The sequence below is a fragment of the Archocentrus centrarchus genome, chromosome 24 (assembly GCF_007364275.1).
Source record: "Archocentrus centrarchus isolate MPI-CPG fArcCen1 chromosome 24, fArcCen1, whole genome shotgun sequence".
In the NCBI taxonomy this organism is placed as follows: Eukaryota; Metazoa; Chordata; class Actinopteri; order Cichliformes; family Cichlidae; genus Archocentrus; species Archocentrus centrarchus.
The window spans coordinates 32638036-32661151 of record NC_044369.1 but is presented as its reverse complement, the minus strand read 5'-3'; the positions used below and the strand labels follow the sequence as shown (position 1 = coordinate 32661151).

Genomic DNA, 23116 nt, shown 5'->3' with positions numbered 1-23116 from the left:
AAAAAAACATCAAAATCCATGCTCTGCTTTGGCAATATACATATATCTTGTGCATAATCTGGCCCCTTACAATGCTGCATAAATAGTACGCACACAGTTATATGTATTTTCAATCTGGACAGGTCAATGATTCTCCAGTTTTGAAGGTGAAGCACAAAAAAAAAAAAATCTATTTATTGTCAGAGTAAAGGTAAATGGACTGGTTCTTATCTAGCACTTTCCTACTCTACCTGAGCACTCAAAGCACTTTATACAACATGTCTACAGTCACCCTTTCACACAGGCACTTTTTTCTATGCCTAAGTGTTTTCTGTCTAACATTCACACACACTCACACTCCAATCAACACATTGGAGAGCAACTTAAGAGTTCAGAATCTTGCCCAAGGATACTTTGGCATGGAGACTGACACAGCCAAGGATCAAACTACCAACCTTCCGATTAGTAGGTGCCCTGCTTTTCCTACTGAGCTACAGCCACCCCAAAGGTAGATGCTAATTATCTAAATGAGGAACCTGTCTAATGTTAGTGATTTGTTAAAGGTTCACTGTAGTCAGTGTGGTTAGGTAACAGATGCTAACCAGTCATTTTGGTTTCACTAACACATTGTGATATTAACCATAACTTATTTCCAATTGTCAAAAACAATCTGTGCTGCTATGAGGAAGGAGAGTCTGGTGTAATTACAGGATTTGGAGAACTGCGTGGCTATTCCAAGTTCAGGCTGCTAAAGAACCTGGTATAAATAACTGGTAAGCAGCAGGGGAAAGACTTGTTTTGCCCACCACATAGGTGTTTCTATAACGACATGTTAAAACTACAAACAAAGATTACAAAAATAAGGAGGAGTGCCTGGGGTAGGATGCGTCCTCTGTTCTTTGTCGTGTCCTTGTCTTTGGCTCCCCTCATGCTGTGTGCTCCCTAGCTCCGTATTCCCATGTGTTTCCTCCTAGTTGTGTTTTCCTAGCTCCTGTCCAGCCCCTGTGTATATTCAGTATATTTACTGTGCATGACCCAGCAATAAAGCTACATTTATGTTAGTCCTGTCTTCTGAGTCCTGCATTGGGTTCCCATTCCTGCTTGCCACATAGCTGTTCTCATCAAAAAACTGTCACAACCAGAACAGGCAATGAAGCATCACATTTTGAAGAGCACATCCACTGATAATTCAGTTTGCAACTTACTTCCCCAACAGATTAATGTTCTGTGATATTGCTGCTCCATTCTCGTTCAGGATAGAATCCATCATCTTCACAGGGTCCTCAAGACTCAGCCCTGAGGGTTTATTAAGCTGCAGGGCACTACTAGTTGCTCCACTGTTGCCTAGAGCGCTGCTCCTCTGACTGTCATCTGCTGCGGCTGCTGACGAAACAGCCTCGGTCTGTTTGACGTCATCTGTGGTGGTGCTCACCTCTGTCTCAGCTGGCAGCACCGTACAGCTGTCCAGTTCTACTTCCACATTTCTATATCACTGAGGGAAGAAACATAAGGAATACATTTATATCTTTTTCACACAAAACACAAACTGCTAAGTCTTAACCTATTCAAATGTAACTGAAAAATCTGTCTTTTAAAAGAAGGATTAAACTTAAAACTGAGCTGACAGTTGAGTACTGCTTGAGTGACAAGGAATTTAGGGACTTTGTTGCCATTTTACTGGTCTTCAAACTATGAGAAATCAGTGGAAAATTGATAACACATGAATGCAACAATCAGCAAATCATTTAACACCTATATAACTGAAGAGTGAAGAGCTCACATGCAAAACCCTCTAAATCTGACTGGCCACCTTTCTTTTAAAAGAGCATTTTTTATATTCAGTTCCAAGTTCATTAATTGATTTTACAGGGCAATGGGTTCTTAAACAAAAGCCCTTTAAAAAAAAAATGAAAATATAGTCATTTTCCTATTTTTAATAAGTATTTTGTTTGAGGCAAACCAGCAAAACCAGAGGTTCTTTTCACAAAAAACTCAAATCCACTTTGTCCACATACATAGTTGAGTGGCAAAATCATCTTAGATGGAGCTGGAAACATTCAAAATGATTAGAGATAGGGCTGCAACGATTCATCGACGTAATCTATGACATCGACTACAAAAATTTGTCGACGTGGAATTTCATCGTCGAAGCGTCTCACTTTTAAACCCATCCATTTTGTTCTGCTTATCATGTGATTTTATAGCTGCAACAGACTACAGGAAGTATTGCCTCCATTGTCTGCCAATAAAAACAACAGTAACAAAGAACAACATAACCTGAACAAAATAAAGATGGTGGAACAGAGAGGAGGGTGGAGAAAATGAAAGAATATAGAGACAGGCTGTCAAAGGTGTGGGAGCATTTCACAGAAAACCAAAATAAAGCTGAATGCAGACTGTGCAAAGCAAAGTTTTCCTTCCACGGCAGCATCACTGGAGCCGGCACCCTGGAGCTGTGACATCAGCTCTGGATGGGTACGTTAGTGCGTCGTTGATACCTGTTAATGTTTGTACAGGAAAGTTTCTGGTAGTTTACCTGTCAGAAACAAGCTCTCATGGATGATGTTTGCTAAGTGCCACCGTTTCAGTTATGTTAGCTAACGAGCTAACAAGCAAAGGACAACAGGAGAATCCCTGATTAGCGACTGAAAATAGACCTGCTATATTTTGGAGGGCACGTGTGAATACAAAGCTTTATGACATTAAGTGCACGCAGGCCCCAGTTTTTCAACAAAAACACTAATGACACATCAGCAGGAGCTGTTTTATGTGCAGTCTGCAGATGCGCGGTATGCTCATAGAGGGCGACTGGACTTTTTTTTTTGTTTCTTGAATACGTTTCATCTCTCATCTGAAACATCTTCAAGAAACAAAAAAGAAGTCCAGTTGCCTGTTTTTCAAGCTCCAGAGACTACTGTGAACCTACACAGACATGCGCAAAGAGGCATATTATAACTACTGTTACTGCAGAGCAGATACTGAGCCAATAGGTTGTAATGTAAGCCAAGTGAGGATACTGCTGCTGCAAACTGAGCCTTTGATTGCTGAATACTCTAGGATGGAATAATAATTCCAGTAAACTGAAAAATCATTTCCATCATTATTTTCGTCAATAGACATTTCAGAATACGACAACTATCCCACCTGAGTCTTTACAAACCTTCAAAGGCAATCAGGACAGCATTGTTACAAAGCACACTTGTATTACAACTGTTACCAGTTCACATCTGGCTGAATATCTATTACTGTAAAAATGACAAATTGTCAGTGTCACTGACAGGCTTAAGGGTCTTAGGTAAATCCTCTTACCCTTGCTCACAGGCTCGTGGTGACTCCTCTGTGATCTCTGCTGTCACATCGCCATCATTCTCAGTCAAGTCACAGATAATGACATCATCGGATATCTCTGAACCCTTCACACCATTGATACTGTTGACAGATGACTTAAAAGAACACACACAGAGAATCATGACTTCCGAAAAGGTTGTCTACAGAACTATGTTCTTGTAACATATAATCAACATGATCTAAATTCCCTGGGTGGGTGTGTATGTGTGATCCATTTTTGTATTTCAGTTTTATAATCTAGGCTGGCTGTAGCTCAGGAGGCAGAACGGGTTGTCTACTCAACAGAAGGTCAGTGGTTTGACCTGGATCGAATGGGTGAGTGAGGCTTGTAGTAAGAAAGCACTCCGAGTGCGGAAACTGAGTAGAAAAGCACTATAGCTTATTTGGTTCATTTATATCACAAGAAATAAAGACATAAATCAAATGACAAATGAAAAGGGGGGGGGGGGGGGGGGGGGGGGGGGGGGGGGGGGGGGGGGGGGGGGGGGGGGGGGGGGGGGGGGGGGGGGGGGGGGGGGGGGGGGGGGGGGGGGGGGGGGGGGGGGGGGGGGGGGGGGGGGGGGGGGGGGGGGAGGGGGGGGGGGGGGGGGGGGGGGGGGTGGGGGGGGGGGGGCTAGGTCCTGACACCCCCTCATACTGAATAATTATGTTAGTTCTATTCAATTTTTAAATAGCCTAAGTGTGCCGCACCTTCTAACTTTGTCCTGACAACAGTTCCAGAGTTCAATTTCCACAACAACACTTCTCGTTGGTGCTAACCTTGGGTTTCCAAAAATATAATTTCCTCCAAATTTGTATTTATTATCCCTTATTTTAAAACCAAGTGGCAGCTGACCATTTTATGTTATAATCTACTAAATCTTTGCATTTTAGTGTATTTCACTGAAAAATAAATTTGTTGATTCTCTATGGGGTTTTTGTTACCATTCATGTGGCTTTGTCTTGTAAGGGTTTCCCCACATCTCTCTCGCTGTACTTCGTGTATGGAAGAATAGGTGAATAATATAAAGGCATAGTGATTTAAAGCACAGTGAATAATTGCAAATTGCTTCGTGAGTGGATGCACATTTAGAAAGTGACAGATGGAACTTGTCTTAACCTTTTTTTACATCCAGGGCAGTGTGTAGTGCCATAATTCCCAGCTCAAAGAGCTCTCAAATGCCTTCCAAAAAAGGCTGGGAATCGGGGTCCTGCGAGTGTGGGAGTTATGTAAAATTATTGAGTTTATCACCTTTCAAAAGGATCAAATATTTTCTAGTTCAAATGTCAATGAAGACATTTTAATAATTTATTTTTGTAGAATAACATTTATTCTAGAGGACCATACTTACATAACTTTAATATCAAATGAGATGGTAATGTCAGACTGAGTTTTTAATAAGAGTCAGGTATGGAATTTTTCCATTGTTTTCCTGAAATACACATTTCCATTGTTTTGAGACAGCTGGCACTGATGTGAAATCAAGCTAAAAGGTTTGCAATGGTTAAGATTGTAGAAATGTTTATACTAATGTAACTAACATATCTTACAGTAGTGTTTAGAGCAAGTTGGCAACCAACATTTCAGTCTAGTCACAACATTTTAAATAAATGGCCTGTCACACCATGTCAGTGACTTAAACTACTAAGAGCTTATGTTTAAGTATATCGGACAGCCTTTGTTAATGAGCTGACTGAGGGAGTTCAGGCCTATGCAGAACAGCAGTGCGGACAGAGTATCTCCTTGGTAAATCTTGTACTTATTGGCGACCTGGAAAATTGTCTCACATCCCCACTGAATTCCCGATGAAGACTGTTAGGGTCCTGTTGATCTTGTACAGTTTTAGGCATTCCAGATACACATGTGAGGTACTGATTCATAGGCCATCTTGTAGTCAATCCAGGTGGAGAACAGGTAGGTCGGTCTTGTCTTACACGGTCTCAAGTGACTGCTCTATCTACCAGTAGCTGGTGTTTTGCTCCCCTGGTGTTTCTGTCAATTATTTTCTAGGCCTCACTCATGTATTGAGCCATGTATATGTTTATCCTAGCAGCATGATGTCTGACATCTGAGCTGAGGCATGTTAGTGTCCAGTAGTTGGATTGTGTGGATATTTGGGGGACCAGGACTGTCCAGCCTTCGGTTACTCTTTTGGGTGCAGCTGGTTTATTTGTACTGCCAGTCACTCATGGAGTGCAGTTAGCTTCTTTAGCCAATAGACGTGAACCATGCCAGGGCCTGGTGCTGTCCACCTCTTTATATTTGAGACTTTACATCCTTTTGCATACGTGACCTGATCTGGCAAAAAAAAAAAAAAGGCGGTAGTCACAAGGGCTAATTCTTAGCCCAGTAACATGATCAGCGCTATACTGCTGGTTATTTCTGGGTTCACAGGATGTTCTTAGCAACAACGGAGCAATCACTTATATATTTTGAGCACCATTATCGGCAACTAATATTAATGACATCACTGGTAGCTGATAATACTGCTCAAAACATAAGTAATGGTAAATAGTAAATGGACTGGTTCTTTTATAGCGCATTCCACTCTACTTGAGCACTCAAAGAGATTATACAACATACCACATTCCCCATTCATACAAGCAGTTCCTTCTACATCTAATATTCACACATATTCATACTCCAACGATTGCATCGGAGAGAAACTTGGGGTTCAAGATCTTGTCCAAGTATACTTTGGCATGCAGACTTCCAATTAGCAGGTACCTACTCTACCTCCTGAGCTACAGCCATCCCAAGGGCTCTCTCCCTTGTTGTAAAGAACATCCCGTGAACCAGGAAATGACCTGCATTCCAGTGCTGATTCATATTATTGGGATAAAAATTACGACTTCGGGCTCCTATTGCCAGAATGGGTCCTGTTCTAGTGTTGCTCTGTCTCCATGGTGGGACAGGTCTCTTCTTTTATTGTTCCCCTCCCACTGAGAGTGCATCTTGGCTGGTTCAGTGGATAACATCTGGCTTATTCTGCTGGCTTCTATTTATTGGTATATATTTGTGTTATACTTCATCAATCTCTAGTTGCAGTAGCAGTTGTTTCTTGCAAATGTTGGAACACTGACCTACTAATCGTTTGATGCTGGTCCAGATGTTGTGTTTCAAAGAATCCATAGGTTCCACATCCTCTTCATGTAACCCCTTTTACTACATGTGTTACATGCGTAGTAACATTACAAAGTTCCCTATTCTTATCCCGTCAAATTATACCTTATCCGTTTGCTTTTGGTATCAAGAGTTGTGTTATTCAATTGGCAGCTGTACCACCAAAATTTCTGGTATCACTAGATCCCCATTTATTCATGAACGCACTTGAAAACAATATGTTCCAAAAGCACAATGTGACAAGTTACTGACAAGTGTTCATAAATACTGCCATTTACTGACCTGTTCAACACATACTTTGTCATCATAGATCTGATGAATGTATTTTGGCTTCTTTCCATTACCATTCATAAGAATTGGCCTGTTAAAAACATAGTGACACAAACAGTCATATGGAAGTAATTTCACAAACATTTGCTTATTACAACTTTAACAATAAAGATATTTTCCACTTTGTATTACATGTAATGTTCAATTATTTATTGAAAGTCAAACACTAATAATCAATATAATCAATAATAAACAGTAATAAAAAACAAAAACAAAAAACAAGACTCTGGGACCCCTACAATCATTACAATTGAAGTTGAATTTTTTCTTTTAAAAAAAAAAAAAAATCATGTGATCTTATTTTCATTTCAAATGGGGCTATTGCTAGTGTTGCTAGTATAATAAGTAGTATGTACAGTGGTATGCAAAAGTTTGGGCACCCCTGATAATTTTCATGATTTTCCTTTAAAAATCTTTGTTTGTTTGGATCAGCAATTTCAGTGAAATCGATCATATAGCAGACAATATTTGAGAAGTGAAATGAAGTTTATAGGATTAACAGAAAGTGTGCAATAATTATTTTAAAAACATCAATATTTAGTAGATCCTCCTTTTGCAGAAATAACAGCCTCTAAACTCTTCCTATAGCTTCTAATGAGAGTCTGGATTCTGGTTGATGGTATTTTGGACCATTCTTCTTTACAAAACATCTCCAGTTCAGTCAGGTTTGATGGTTTCCGAGCACGGACAGCCCGCTTTAAATCCCACCACAGATCTTCAATAATATTCAGGTCTGGGACTGAGATGGCCGTTCCAGAACGTTGTACTTGTTCCTCTGCATGAACGCCCTCAGTAGATTTGAGAGCAGTGTTTAGGGTTGTTGTCTGTTTTGAAGTATCCAGCCCCAGAGCACTCAACTTTTTCACTGATTCTTGAACATTGTTCTCAATAATCTGCTGATATATGACCCTCAACTTTAACAAGATTCCCAGTACCTACACTGGCCACACAGCCCCACAGCATGATGGAACCATCACCAAATTTTACTGTGGGTACCAAGTGTTTGTCTTGGAATGCTGTGTTCTTTTCCCACCATGCATACCGCCCCTTGTTATGTCCAAATAACTCAGTTTTAGTTTCATCAGTCCACAGCACCTTATTCCAAAATGAAGCTGGCTTTTCAAAATATGCTTTAGCATACCTCAGCGACTCTGTTTGTGGCATGTGTGCAGAAAAGGCTTCTTCTGCATTACTCTCCCATACAGCCTCTCCTTGTGCAAAGTGTGCTGAATAGTTGAACGATGCACAGTGACACCATCTGCAGCAAGATGATGTTGTAGGTGTTTGGAGCCGCTCTGTGGGTTGACTATAACTGTTCTTCTCACATCCTTCGCTTCTGCCTATCTGAGATTTTTCTTGCCCTGCCACTTCAGGCCTTAACTAGAACTGTGCCTGTGGTCTTCCATTTCCTCACTATGTTCCTCACAGTGGAAACTGACAGCTGAAATCTCAGAGAGCTTTTTGGATCCTTCCCCTAAACCATGATGTTGAACAATCTTTGTCTTCAGCTCATCTGAGAGTTGTTTTGAGGCTCCCATGTTGCCACTCTTCAGAGAAGATGCAAAGAGGAGAAACACTTGCAATTGGCCACCTTAACCCTTTCTCATAATTGGATTCACCTGTGTATGTAGGTCAAGAGTCAATGAGCTTACAAAACAAATTTTGTTCCAGTAATTAGTGCTAAAAGGTATTCAAATCAATGAAACAACAAGGGTGCCCAAACTTATGCACCTGCCTAATTTGGTTTAAATAATTATTGCACACTTTCTGTAAATCCCATAAACTTCATTTCACTTTTCAAATATCACTGTGTTCGTCTGCTATAAGTATATACACTGCTCAAAAAAATAAAGGGAACACGCAAATAACACATCCTAGATCTGAATGAATGAAATATTCTCATTGAATACTTTGTTCTGTACAAAGTTGAATGTGCTGACAACAAAATCACAAAAAAACCATCAATGGAAATCAAATTTATTAACCAATGGATGCCTGGATTTGGAGTCACACACAAAATTAAAGGGGAAAAACACACTACAGGCTGATCCAACTTTGATGTAATGTCCTTAAAACAAGTCAAAATGAGGCTCAGTATTGTGTGTGCCCTCCACGTGCCCGTATGACCTCCCTACAACACCTGGGCATGCTACCGATGAGGTGGCAGATGGTCTCCTGAGGGATCTCCTCCCAGACCTAGACTAAAGCATCCGCCAACTCCTGGACAGTCTGTGGTGCAACGTGACGTTGGTGGATGGAGCGAGACATGATGTCCCAGATGTGCTCAATTGGATTCAGGTGTAGGGAACGGGCGGGCCAGTCCATAGCTTCAATGTCTTCACCTTGCAGGAACTGCTGACACACTCCAGCCACATGAGGTCTAGCATTGTCCTGCATTAGGAGGAACCCAGAGCCAACCACACCAGCATATGGTCTCACAAGGGGTCTGAGGATCTCATCTCAGTACCTAATGGCAGTCATGCTACCTCTGGCGAGCACATGGAGGGCTGTGTGGCCATCCAAAGAAATGCCACCCCACACCATTACTGACCCACTGCCAAACCGGTCATGCTGAAGGATGTTGCAGGCAGCAGATCACTCTCCACGTCTGTCACATGTGCTCAGTGTGAACCTGCTTTCATCTGTGAAGAGCACAGGGGGCCAGTGGCGAATTTGCCAATCCTGGTGTTCTTTGGCGAATGCCAAGCATCCTGCACGGTGTTGGGCTGTGAGCACAACCCCATCTGTGGACGTTGGGCCCTCATACCATCCTCATGGAGTCGGTTTCTAACCGTTTGTGCAGACACATGCACATATGTGGCCTGCTGGAGGTCATTTTGCAGGGCTCTGGCAGTGCTCCTCCTGTTCCTCCTTGCACAAAGGCGGAGGTAGCGGTCCTGCTGCTGGGTTGTTTGCCCTCCTACGGCCTCCTCCATGTCTCCTGGTAGCCTCCAGCCTCTGGACACTACGCTGACAGACACAGCAAACCTTCTTGCCACAGCTCGCATTGGATGTGCCATCCTGGATGAGCTGCACTACCTGAGCCACTTGTGTGGGTTGTAGAGTCCGTCTCATGCTACCACGAGTGTGAAAGCACCACCAACATTCAAAATGACCAAAACATCAGCCAGAAAGCATAGGTACTGAGAAGTGGTCTGTGGTCCCCACCTGCAGAACCACTCCTTTATTGAGGGTGTCTTGCTAATTGCCAATAATTTCTACCTGTTGTCTATTCAATTTGCACAACAGCATGTGAAATTGATTGTCAATCAGTGTTGCTTCCTTTGTGGACAGTTTGATTTCACAGAAGTTTGATTTACTTGGGAGTTATATTGTGTTGTTTAGGTGTTCCCTTTATTTTTTTGAGCAGTGTATTTAACTCAAACTGCTGATCCAAACAACCAATGATTTATAAAGGAAAATCATCAGGGGTGCTCAAACTTCTGCATACCACTGTAAGTAAATTTTTTTTTCACCACACATGATTCATGATGATATAAATCTGACAACTCCACTTCCAAAATGTATAAAGAATAAATAAAAACAGAAAAAGAGAAGGCAGGGACTTCAATTGTGTCATGACGCTTATTCTGCACAAAATGGATCAAATGGGCACTCAAATCAGACATGTTATAAGACGGCCAGGTGATACGGATCTATTTAAAAAAAAACCCCACCAAAAAAAATCCAACCTCTGCACAGCCTGCACCTGGGGTCTTGCCTGGTGTGGTACACCCCAGCCTCTATTGATCTTGTGCTCAGACCTTGTTCCTGTGCTGCCATGATTAGTGCCTCTGTGCTGTCTGTCAGCCCAGCTTTGTCCAGTCACTGGTAGGATTTTTCTATGTCAGCCACTTCTTCTATCTGCCGGTGGTACATGCCGTGCAGAGGCCTGTCCTTCCATGATGATTCCTGTTCTTGCTCCTCTTCTTTTTCTGGTTTCTGCTGCCTGAGGTACTCACTAAGCACATGATCCTTTGTGGCCATCTTCCAGATGTATTCTTGGATCTTTGTTGTTTCATCCAGGATAGATTCTGGATGGTTCTGACGCTCACTTGTCCTCGACCTACTTCCTTCCACTTAGCGTACAGTCTCAGGGTGGTTGTTCTTCGCATTCAGCTGACTCTTCAGGACTTGCCTTATTCTCTGTAGGTACTTGGAGGTTGCAGCTTTCCTAGCAGCCTCTTCATGGTTCCCATTTGCCTGTGGAATTCCAAGGTACTTGGAGCTGTCTTTGATGTCTGCAATGTTGCCTTCTGGTAGTGCAATCCCCTCAGTTCCAACTACCTTCCCTCTCGTTGTTACCATCTGACTACACTTCTCCAGTCCGAATGACATCCCAATGTCACTGCTGTAGATCCTGGTGGTGTGGATCAGTGAATCAATGTCTCATTCACTCCTGACATACAGCACGATGTCATCCATGTACAGGAGGTGGCTGATGGCGTCTCCATTCTGTAGTGGGTATCCATAGCCAGTCTTGTCAGTGATCTGGCTGAGGGGATTCAGGCCTATGCAGAACAGCGGTGGGGGCAGAGCATCTCCTTGATAAATCCCACATTTGTTGGTGCTTGAAATTGGCCTCTAGTGTTGTTCTCCACATCCCCATTGATTTCTTGATGAAGGCTCTTAGGGTCCTGTTGATCTTGAACAATTCTAGGCATTCCAGGATACATGTGTACAGCATGGAGTAATAGGCTTTCTTGTACTCAATCCAGGCGGTGCACAGGTTGGTCAGCCTGGTCTTGCAGTCTCGAGTGACAACTATGTCTACCAGTAGCTTATGTTTTGCTCCCCTGGTATCCCTGCTGACTTGCCTTCTTCCCATAGTGCATCCTGGTGCCAGGTGTTCCCCAGGTATACATATGATGCATAAGAAAATCTGATTCCTCAGACCAGGCCACCTTCTTCAATTGTTCTGTAGTCCAGTTCTGAGGGTCACGTGCCCATTGTTGGCACTTTCCAGGGGTGACATGGGTCAGCATGGGCGCTCTGGCTGGCCTACAGCTAGGCAACCCCACAAAAAAAAAAAAAAACCACTGTGTATTCTAACATCTTTCTATCAGAAGCAGCATGAACTTTTTTTCAGCTAGAATAGCTTATCTGTTGGACCAGAACATACAAGCAAGTCTTCGCTCCTCACACATATCAATGAGTTTTGGCCGCCCATGACCCTGTCACTGGTTCACCACTGGTGCTTCCTTGGACTACTTTTGATACTGATCAATGCAGACTGGGAACACCCCACAGGTGCTAGCCATCACAATTTGGCCCTTGTCAAATTTGCTCAAATTCTTAGCATGCCCAATTTTCCTGCTTATAATACATCAACTTTGAGGACAAAACGTCCACTTGCTCCTCAATAAATCCCACCCACTAATAGGTGTCATGATGAAGAGATAATCAGTGTTATTCACTTCACTAGTCAGTGGCCATAATGTTATGCTTGATCGGTGTATATCTTTTTTTGGCCCCAATTAGATTTCAAGCATAGAGAATAATAGCCTATTATTTTATTTAACACCAACTTTTTTTTGTAATAAGATGCAACTCAGATTACAATTTCCTTCTATGTAATTAACAGTCACAATAATGGAGATCTATTATTGAACGTACTATAAGGAATTAACAGTGTAAACTCACCTTTTACGTTTTAAATTCAGGATGCGGTTGTTCTGCACCAATGTGACAATGAAATGTATCAACTGAAAAAAGATCAGTATGAGAAATTCAAGCTGATACCTGATATCAACACTTGTTGACCTTGGCATTTAATCCCTTTCCATCTCTTTCTATTTCTACATGCTGTTGTTGATAAAGACTTTACTCCTGCCAACGTGTGGCACTAGTTGTAATAAAAAAAATAGCTGTAAATCACTAAAAACATCTGTTTACCCATCAAGCAATCAGAAAGACTGCTTTAGTAACTGATTGATAGCATAACACATTATGAATGGTAATGCATAATATTATGAAATTTATTTCAGAAGAACTTGGAAATGCTGTGTATTTTAGCGAAGGTGTTTACATGACGTGAATAGTTACAAACAATGTGAAGTGATAGGTTTGGTGTTGATTTTACCTTTTTGATGAGCTGTTGTTGGTGAGCATGTTTCTGTCTCAGTTCTGATATCTCTCTCCACAGAGACTCATTCTCTCTGAAAAACAAGGTAATGTTTGCAGTCAACAGAATGGACTACAGGACCAGCTGTCACCTGTGAGATACAGTACTTTAGTTATTTAGTGCTAATTGTCAGAAAGACATTATTGCACATTATTGCATTCATGTAAGAACATAAACTTTTCTAATACATTAATCAATCACAACATAAGATTGATCACCTCATTAGAATGTAATTTTCTAGTGAGAAGTCATGGCTCCTGTTATTCATGTGGGTGTTACTATTACATTTAACACCCAGTTAACCTTGGTGCAGACCAAGCATACCACTCATGCTTCATGACAGACCCCGCACGCTTCTATCCAGAAATCCACAAGACCCAGCGGATTCGTTGCCAACATGTTAGTCGTGTAGGCCAATAAGATGATCAGAATCAGAATCAGAATCAGAATCTTTATTGTCATTGTACACAGAAGTTGCACAACGAAATTTAAAATGCATTCCTTTGTAGGTGCCTCAGACAATAAATAATAAAATAATAAAAATATGAGTGATAAAAATGATTACTAAAATACAGTGCACAATAGTAAATTAAGATGAATCTAGCCCCAATACACACACCAACGCACGCACACAGTCAGCACTACCACCCCACATCACTGTCCAAACCACACAGAGTTCAGTTCAATGATAGCCCTGGCATAAAAGCTGTTCCTCAGTCTGTTTGTTCTGGCCTTCATTGTCCTGGGCAGACGTTTCAGGACAATGATGATAACACTGAAGTGGTAGGAAGTGGTATTGACAAAGGTGAAGAAACGGGCACCAAACTCACAGCATTTAATAGCCAAGTCTGACTTTTAAGTCTGACTTTTTCTTTAAATTGGAAAATCTGGAAGGAAACTAACTGCTCTGTATGGGGATGTCAAACTAAACTAGAGCTATCCATATTGAAGGATGCGATTACACTAAAAAATAAAGTACCGAAAATGTGTAAGCTCTGTGATGGGCTGGTGGCCTGTCCAGGATGTACAGTGTCAGCTATCATAGGCTCTGTTGGTTTGTTTTTGTATATTTGTTGTGTTAAATCAGTTATACAAATAAAAATAAATACAAATGGCTTTATTTACTGTTAGAATCCTTTACATGCAACTTTTCCAGGGCTGTTGGTCCGTTGTAGAGACCTACACTCACCTTTTGAGTGTTGCCAGCCTGGCATCAATGTTCTCCTGTTTGCTGTGAACACTCTGAACACTTGCCAAAATCTTGGTCAGGTCTTCCTGTCGAATCTTACTGTCCTCTAGTCGAGTGTTAGAAACCTGAAATATATAAACCACATCACTTTAGCACTGCAAGCTTCAAAGGGACAGCAAAGTTGCAATCCGTCACAGTGGATCAGAAGATGAACCTGGTTGTTTCAAAGGTCTTGATGCAGAACATTCATTCTGATAAGTATTATTTCTAAGATGACTTAGCACAGTCAAGACCATAAGTATTTATATAGTAACATTGTTTTTGTAATTTTGTCTCTGACACTAAATTTCAAATAATGTAGACAATACATAACTGAAATATATACATTTACCACATATATAATTATCTGAGAAATTGTCTGCAAACTACACTCCTCAAAAAAATTAAACACTTTTTAAATCGGAGTATAGTATCGAGTCAAACTTCTGGGATATTGACCAGTTAAGTAGCAGAGGGGGTTGTTAAGCAGTTTCAGCTGCTTTCACAGTAATGAAATTAACAGGTGCACTAGAGGGGCAACAATGAGACGACCCCCAAAACACATATGAATTTATTAAGAAATTCATAATGATCTACATATTTACAAAGTTAAATCTAAAGGAACCAGTGCATAACCAAAACATTTTTTGTCAAGCATTTCTATTTTTGTGTGTGTGTGTGTGTGTGTGTGTGGCGTGTTAATGTATGGTCTGTATTTAGCAGATGCATGTTATTATACCAGTCCTCAGCAAGGGATCACAATACTGATCCACCTAAATATATAATATGCAATGTTTAAAATTGTTTAAAATTATTTAAAATATATTTAAACAATGCATAAATTGAACTTAAAAAAAACATTTTCCCTAAAAATCTGCCTGTCAAAGTTGCGTCCTCATTTTTTGTCAGTTCCATCAGATATTTTCATAATCCTCATTAAATCAGGAAATAGCACGGTCAACTATGTCCCCGAGGACCCCCTTTCCTCTTTCTATCTGTGCCATATGCAACATAACCACGCATGCTCAGGTAAGTTTGGCATGTTTTTATATATTTTTTTTTCACACAATATTGATATTCCTACAGTCACTGCTGGAACATGTCAGCACTTATGTTTTTTTTTTTTTTTTAAACAGTAGGGGACTGAATTTAAGTATTTTGGAGAGGTTATTGAGGCAGCAAGTGAGGAAAAACAGCTAGTTACGGTGTACAATGCATTTTTTGGCAGGAAAAAAACATGCCCTTTAGTCAACTCTATCAGACAACTGACAGGTTCTATGCCAGATGGAGTTGACGTGTAAGCTGACAGAGTTGAGAAATCAACCTATAACCTCCTTATATGCTAATATTATATTATTTGTAAACATAACTAAGGATTAAAATGTTATTTCATAAAGTTATTTACATAACTAACATGAATGACATAATTTAACCTTGTAGGCTACTTAATACCCTACACTGACTTGTAGAACCTGTAGACAGACTGTGGTCTGCTTATTATTGTGTAATTTCCCCAGCATTTATACTACACGTTTATATTTTAAATTAAAGGGCCAGTATGCAGATTTTGGCAACATTTAGTAGTGAAACTATTATATTGCATGGTGGTGGCCTCTATGGAGGGACACACTTCAGTGTGGATTAGAAGGACTTATTCTAATATCAGGAAAATACAACATTTCTTATTTTCATGGAATTATACACGAATTAAACTTGCTTATGAACGTCATATTCACTTTCTACCAGATTCAAAATATCTTTATTTATATAATCAAGAACTATACACTGGACAGACAGATGGACAGAGAGATAGATAATTTACTTAACATGATGTGATCTAATACCTAATTCCATAGTCTTAGTATCTGATGGAGTTGACACAAATCAAGTTCTGAAGTGAAACATATTTTATATATATATACAAGCAATAATCTCAATCAAATGAGGATAGAGTCATCAAGGGTTTGGTATTCTTAGGCAACGGCAGCTGTCTGACTCACGGGGGTGAATTTGGCTACATTTAAAATATTTATCCTGCTGACAGTTGAAGAGAGAGACAATTGTGGAAAACTCCACCTTCCTCTTGATGTTTTCCAACAGATCATCCTGTCCCTGTCTGAAGTAGGGGTGCTGAAATTCCACAGGACCATCTCTCTCCTGTTTCACAATCCCTGTATCAATGTGCATCACCTTACGGAATCCATCTGCACACAGACACACACGAGAAGAAGAAAACGGAGGAAGGAAAAAAAAAAAAAAAGATTAACAGACCCTTTATTTCAATTATATATTACAATGCAAACAAGACACTGAAACCTCTGACCTTTAGCTTTAAGACAAAGTCACAAAGATTTGAACTTGTGGGAGATCTTTAGTAGCTGCATCTATGGTCACATCATTCTTGAGTTATGGCCAGTATTAGTTTTAGTGGAGCTGATGCTAATGCCAAAACTATGACAATACCTCGACCTTTTCTGAAACAGACGAGCTAAAAAAAAAAAAAAAAAAAAAAAAAAAATCAGTGTTCCCCACAATTGAACTTTACATGGGTGTATACCCCCCCCTTCTAAATAGGTCCCTGAGAATGAATTAACCAACTGACATGTCACTGTTTCCCATGGCCATGTCATAGTGGTGGCATCCATTCATCTCAATGAGTCTCTCATCATGTGGTCAGATGGACTCCAATTCCCCCCCCCAGTGCAACTCGTGACAGTAATCCTGGTTCCGCTCTCCACCTTCTGTGAGACCAGCAAAGGGTTGAGAGCCACTCTAATCAGAATGCATCTGTTTTGGTTCATTTGCTGATACACTGAGCTCACTCAGGTACTACTGTGGCATGTGCTTATAATGGCCATTACAGTCCCAAACACAATCTAACCCTGTTTTAAATAAATTTAGTCATCTTTAAAATTTTAGATTAGGTATATAAAGTTAATTTTTTGATAAAAACCTGCAGTTAGGACTAGAACAGGCACCTGTGAGAATTTTTTGTTGAGGCTATTAAACATTTCTTCTTCAATACCCCCACTATTTTCTCTTCCCTCTCCTCATCCCTTAACCAGTTGTCTCTTCAAAGCCTGGTTCTGCTGGAGGTTTTGTCCTGTTAAAAAGGAGCTTGTTCTTCCCACTGTCTCAGAGGACTGTGTGCTTGTCTGGATTTTATCGCCAATATTGCAGACGTGTTATTATATAGACGTGTACAAAATTATTGGTACCTTCCATTAAAGAAAGAAAAACCCACAATGGTCAAATAATAATTAAAAAAAAAATACTGAAAATGAATGAAAATAGGACACTGCTTTTGAGTTATGATTCAACAGAAATATTTTTTAAAAAAACAAACTAATAAAACTGGCCTGGACAAAAATTATGGTACCCTTAATATTTTATTGCACAACCTTTTGAGGCAATCACTTCAATCAAGTGAATTCTGTAGCTCTCAATGGGACTTCTGCACCTGTCGACAGGTAGTTTGGCCCACTCTCTGTGAGCAAAGAGCTCCAGCTGTCTCAGGTTTCGAGGTGCCTTCCTCAGACTACATGTTTCAGCTCCTTCCACAGATGTTCAGTAGGATTTAGAGCCGACCTCACAGAAAACCACTTCAGAATAGTCCGGTGGTTTGTTCTGAGACATTCCTGGGTGTATTATTTGTGTGTTTTGGGCCATTATCCTATTGGACGACCTATTACCTGCCACTGAGACAAAACCTTCTGCCACAGGGCAGCATACTTCGTTCCAGAATGCCTTGATGCTCGTGAGATTTTATTTTCACTTAATTGTAGCACAACAAGGTAAAATCATTTTTCTCTAGGTCAGTTTCATTCATTTTTAAATAATTCTGTTGAACCACAATTCAAAAGCAAGATCAGATTTTCATTAGTTAATTTTAAGTTCATTTTTTATTATTGCTTTTGTCAGTTTTAAGTTAAGTGACCATTGTGGGTTTTTCCTTTCTTTAACCAAAGGGTCCCAACAAGTTTGTCCATGTCTGTATAAAGCTGTCATTGGCCTCTCACCCAGCGACAGCTTGGATAGGCTCCCGCCCCCATGTGATCCTGAAATGGATAAGCAGCTAAGAAAATTCCAGTACTAAGAAAAGCGGATGGATGGGTAAAATTGAAAAACTTCCCAAAATGTATAGATTACTAGATTAAAAAAAAAAAAAAAATGCTAGTTTAAACTGAAAAAAATTGAAAACTTTATAAACAGTATTTATCTGGACAAAAACAGAAAAAGGGACCATACTTAAGCAGGCACAGTTCTGCCATATAAAATTAGAGGTAGGGCTGCAACGATTCATCGACGTAATCGATGACGTCGACTACAAAAATTTGTCGACGTAGAATTTCATCATCAAAGCGTCGTACTTTTAAACCCATCAATCTATTTTGTTCCGCTTATCGTGTGATTTTGTAATTGCAATACACTACAGGAAGATATGGGGGCAGTATTGCCTCCATTGTCTGGCAGCAACAACAATACCAATGAAGAAGAAAGTAACAGAACAGCGTGATGCTAGTGGAACAGAGAGGAGGGTGGAGAAAATGAAAGAAAATGGAGACAGACTGTCAAAGGTGTGGGAGCATTTGACAGAAAACCAAAATAAAGCTGAATGCAGAGCACAGCTTTCCTTCCACGGCAGCATCACTGCAGTGCTGAGCGTTTAAAACACCGGCACCCTGGAGCTGTGACGTCAGCTCTGGATGGGCACTTAGTGCGTCGCCTGTTAATGTTTGTACAGGAATGTTTCTGTTAGTTTACCTGTCGGAAACAAGCTCTCATGGATGATGTTTGCTAAGCACCGCCATTTCAGTTATGTTAGCTAACGAGTGAAGGACAATAGGAGCAGCTACCCTGGCTCCTATTTTTTTTCTTCATATTAATATCAGCGTTCATTCTGAATAGTAAACATCTGAACTGAATCATCTGTAAACTTTTCAGCTGTTTTGGACGGAAAAAACTTTTTGATTTAATTTGAAGCCTTATTTGAACTTTTGGACAGAGGCCATTTTTATTTATTTGCACATTATATTTTCATTTTAAAAAAAAAATTGCATTTACTTAAATATACATTTTTTATTTGATATTTATTGTGATGGTTACATTAATGTTAAAAATACATTTGATTAGTTTTTATGGGTCATTATTTTAATTGTGAGAAGAGAACAAGGTGATGTTAACAGGTGAGTTAAGATTGAAATAATCGTTGACTAATCGATAACAAAAATGACCGATTATTCGACTACCAAAATAATCTTTAGTTGCAGCCCTAATTAGAGGCTTCCAATTTACAAATTTTTCTTCATACTGCTGTGTTGCACAATGAAGAGTACATGTGTTTTGGCCCCCAAACACATCAGAAAAATAAACACACAAAATAAACTCTGAAATTATACGTGCTCATACCAAGGTTATCATAAACGAAAACAAACGAAATAACAAAAACCGAAATTGAAAAAACATTTTTGTTAACCGAAATAAAAATGATGAAATAAAAACGGTAATTAAAGGGAAAACGATAACTGTATTTTTTGTTTACAAAACAAACTAAAACGTACTGAAATTACAAATAAAATGACCTTCGTTTTCGTGTTTGCCAGTTTATTTGAAAGCCTTGTGGAGTGATATGAAATCATTTTTTTCCTGCTATAGCAGTTTTAGCTGGGAGAGCCATACAGCACCTCACTGTGTGTGTGTGTGTGTGTGTGTGTGTGTGTGTGTGTGTGTGTGTGTGTGTGTGTGTGTGTGTGTGTGTGCGCATACTGCTCCAGTCCACAAAATAATGGCAACAGCAAAAGTAGTGAGAAAGCGGCAGAATCCCACATCGGAGTACAACAGTGAGACAGATAGAGGCATCTGTTCCGGCAAAATGTGTGGAACATTGTTCAAGGGGAAAAACCAAAAACCAGCGCACACCAGGCGCCAACACAAAGCCCTCTAAACCTACGATGTAACCTGGCGTGCACCTCTGAGAAATGTAACTGCACGTCAGGTCAACGTAGCCTGCAGCTACTGTTGCAGCACTGTCAAGTCCTCCCATGCATTTCCAGCTACTTTTCGCTGCAGTTTTTGAATTTATCAGTGAGAGAACAACAATCACGAATAATAATCATATCATCAGCATAAGGACTCACAAATTCCTGGAGGGAGACTGCTGAAACTATTGGAATGGACGTGAAGGAATGAACAAAGTGGGGGAGAACAAAAAAAAAAAACAAACAAAAAACCACCCCCACCACCACACACACCCACACACAAAACTTGAGGGACAATTATGTTTACAGCCGGAATCCCCCCCCCCCCCCCCCCCCCCCAAAAAAAAAAAAACAAAAAAAAAACAAAATAAAAACTGACTGTGAAGAGCGAAGACCCAGAAGGGAAAAAAACCCCAAAAAAACAGCATTTTTTGTTTGTTGGCCGGCACCGCAGGTGAAACACTGGGACACGACCACAAGGTCATTAACACACACAATAAGACATCACCCACGTGCATACGCAGCCCCCACAAAGACCAGCGCAGAAGATTAATTCAGGACTAATAGTGAGTATCTAACCAGTAGCTCAACATGCATGAACAGGGTCCAGTTTGTTCTAGTTTATAATGTTCTGCTGTGTTCTGATGTTTACACATTTCAGTAACTATAATAAAACATTAGGGATGCTGCTACCCTTGAAACATCCCTATCCAGTCACTCACCAGAGGTGATAAAAGTGACATATAAACACTGAACCAAATCAGTGTGTAACCACATATTCAGTACAATAAAATTATCCTGCAAGAAAAACAGGCTGCTGTTGCTGTCCTTCAAGAAACCTGGAGAACTATTCCTGAAGACAACTTGAAGAAATAATGCCCAAGAAAGTTCAGGCTGTGTTGAAGAGTGAAGATGGTCATACCAAATATTGGCTTTCGAAATGGGTCCAATGAATTATTGAAACATGCAAACATTTAGAAGGCCCAAAAAGAGTTTGTACAATTCGTACAAGCTTTGAAAGCCAATATTTGGTACGAATTGTACAAACTGTTTTTGGGCCTTCTAAATGTTTGCATGTTTCAATAATTCATTGGACCCATTTCACATTTTCCTTGCAAGCTATAAAGAAAAGTGTTGGTTGAGAATTTGCATAATACTGTATAAATATATATGAATACTGGTTTCAAATGGTCCTGAAATATCCACTTAATATTTAAACTTGTTCAATAAATTAAATTTCTTTCCAGAGTAGAAAAATATTCAACTTAAGGCAAAATGCTGCACTCTTCACAGTTATTATTTAGCCACTATCAAATTTTCCTACTTCCATCCATCCATCCTCTTCTGCTTATCCTGTTCAGGGTCACAGGTGTGTGTGTGTGTGTGTGTGTGTGTGTGTATATCTACTGGAGCCTATCCCAGCTGACACAGGGTGAGGGGCAGGGTACACCCTGTACAGGTCGCCAGCCTGTCACAGGGCCAACACAGAGACACCAACAACCATACACACGCACATTCACACCTATGGGCAATTTAGAGTGACCAGTTAACCTAACCCCAGTAACTGCATGTCTTTGGACTGTGGGAGGAAACACTATCTATAAATTAGCTGTAATCAGTGGTGGTCCTGATTTTGTCCATTTTTTTTTTTGCTAGATGGCTAAGTGGATGATCTGCTTGAAATCCTTGCACTGAAACCTATTTTGATGGTAAAAGTTTACTGAGTTATGTGTCACTACTTACCAGGCATCTGTGTAGCTGCAGTCACACAAAAAGCCAAATTCAAACAAACTTATTCAGCAGAAAAAAAAGCGTTTAGTTTGACAAGTACAGACTAAGATGTGGGGATGAAAGCAATCTTACACATGTTGAGCTGCCTGATGAAACTGGCCATGTTATTGTGCTTGAAAAACTTGGGAAGGATCTCCTTGGCGAAGCGTTGTTCGTCCAAAACGAGGAAGCTGTTGCCCTCCTGGAAACAATCACCATCACCGTGACAGTCAAAACACCTCTTCAACGGACAGCTACATCTATTTTAACGTGTACCTAACGCCACAACTACAGCCTGCGCACACGCACAATTCATTTTTAAGGTTTCGGGTCATTTACAACCCAAAACTTGAAAATAAGTTCATCCTGGGATGATACAGACTGTCTCTGTATGCGTGCACTAGCTAAGCAGCAGGCACACAGCAAAGGAAAATTACTGACTAGCGAATAGTTTGTGCTTATCTTCAGCTCAGTGTAATGGCTGATCACCTCCCGCTGTTAACCTTTATTAACACTCTTTTAAATGAAGGTTACTCTCGCTAGCTAAATGTTTTCTTTGCGTTGGATTTTAACACTAGCATGCAGATTTAGCGTTACCTGACTCCAGCAAATAAATTCATTGGTGTCTGCGTCCTCGACCAGCGTCCACAGCTTAGTGAGGAAAGCGGGGACGTTCGAGATGTGTTTCATCTTGCAGATTCAAGGACAAATACACTTAGAAATAAAAAGCGCACTATCTGGTTTGTTTTGTAGCCTAGAGTAAAGGCTGGTCAAATGTTGCTTCGAGGAAATTGCTAATGGCGTACAACTTCCGGTTCTAGTAAGCGGGAGCTGATTGGTCGAAAACGACTTTACGTAAGCCTTCTCACGTGTAGTTCCATGCAAACAAAGGAGAGGCATAGCACGTTCTCGATGACCGTAATAACAATTCACTGTATCTCTGTAATCTAACAAGAACACAGAAAATTGTGCAAATAAGAGAATGAGAAGTTACACAAGAGTTGCAAATAAAGGGGGAAGTAAAATCGTTTCATTCTTCCCAGATAGTCGCTGGATAGTTGCTGGAAACTGAAATCTGAAAAATTAAATGAAAAGTATAAAATTTTATGGCCTGGAGGAGGACCTTCTGTGATTTAGATGTCATATTAATACGTCACTGAATCTGAAAAGATGTTTAGACGTTTCAAGTATACTGAAGTTAAATCAGTCCAGATGCACACCCAGGACTGAGAAGGCCTTCATACTGATATGCTTTA

General features: G+C 40.3%; 1 protein-coding gene across 2 annotated transcripts in view; it reads right to left on the bottom strand.

Moving 5' to 3' along the window:
- The window catches only part of hsf2 (heat shock transcription factor 2), a 31981-nt gene extending 9314 nt beyond the window's left edge, over positions 1-22667 (bottom strand). Inside the window, exons 1-9 of one of the 2 annotated variants that reach the window (XM_030722356.1) lie at positions 22458-22667; positions 21954-22062; positions 16189-16316; positions 14074-14198; positions 12843-12918; positions 12404-12465; positions 6713-6791; positions 3289-3422; positions 1185-1463 (exon numbers count right to left, since the gene is read on the bottom strand). In XM_030722356.1, coding sequence (XP_030578216.1) covers positions 1185-1463; positions 3289-3422; positions 6713-6791; positions 12404-12465; positions 12843-12918; positions 14074-14198; positions 16189-16316; positions 21954-22062; positions 22458-22550 — 1085 coding nt within the window. In that variant the 5' untranslated portion in view covers positions 22551-22667. Of the gene's footprint in view, positions 1-1184; positions 1472-3288; positions 3423-6712; positions 6792-12403; positions 12466-12842; positions 12919-14073; positions 14199-16188; positions 16317-21953; positions 22063-22457 lie in introns of those variants that run through there. The other variant, XM_030722355.1, reaches the window with a different exon arrangement.
- Positions 22668-23116: the final 449 nt, after the last annotated feature.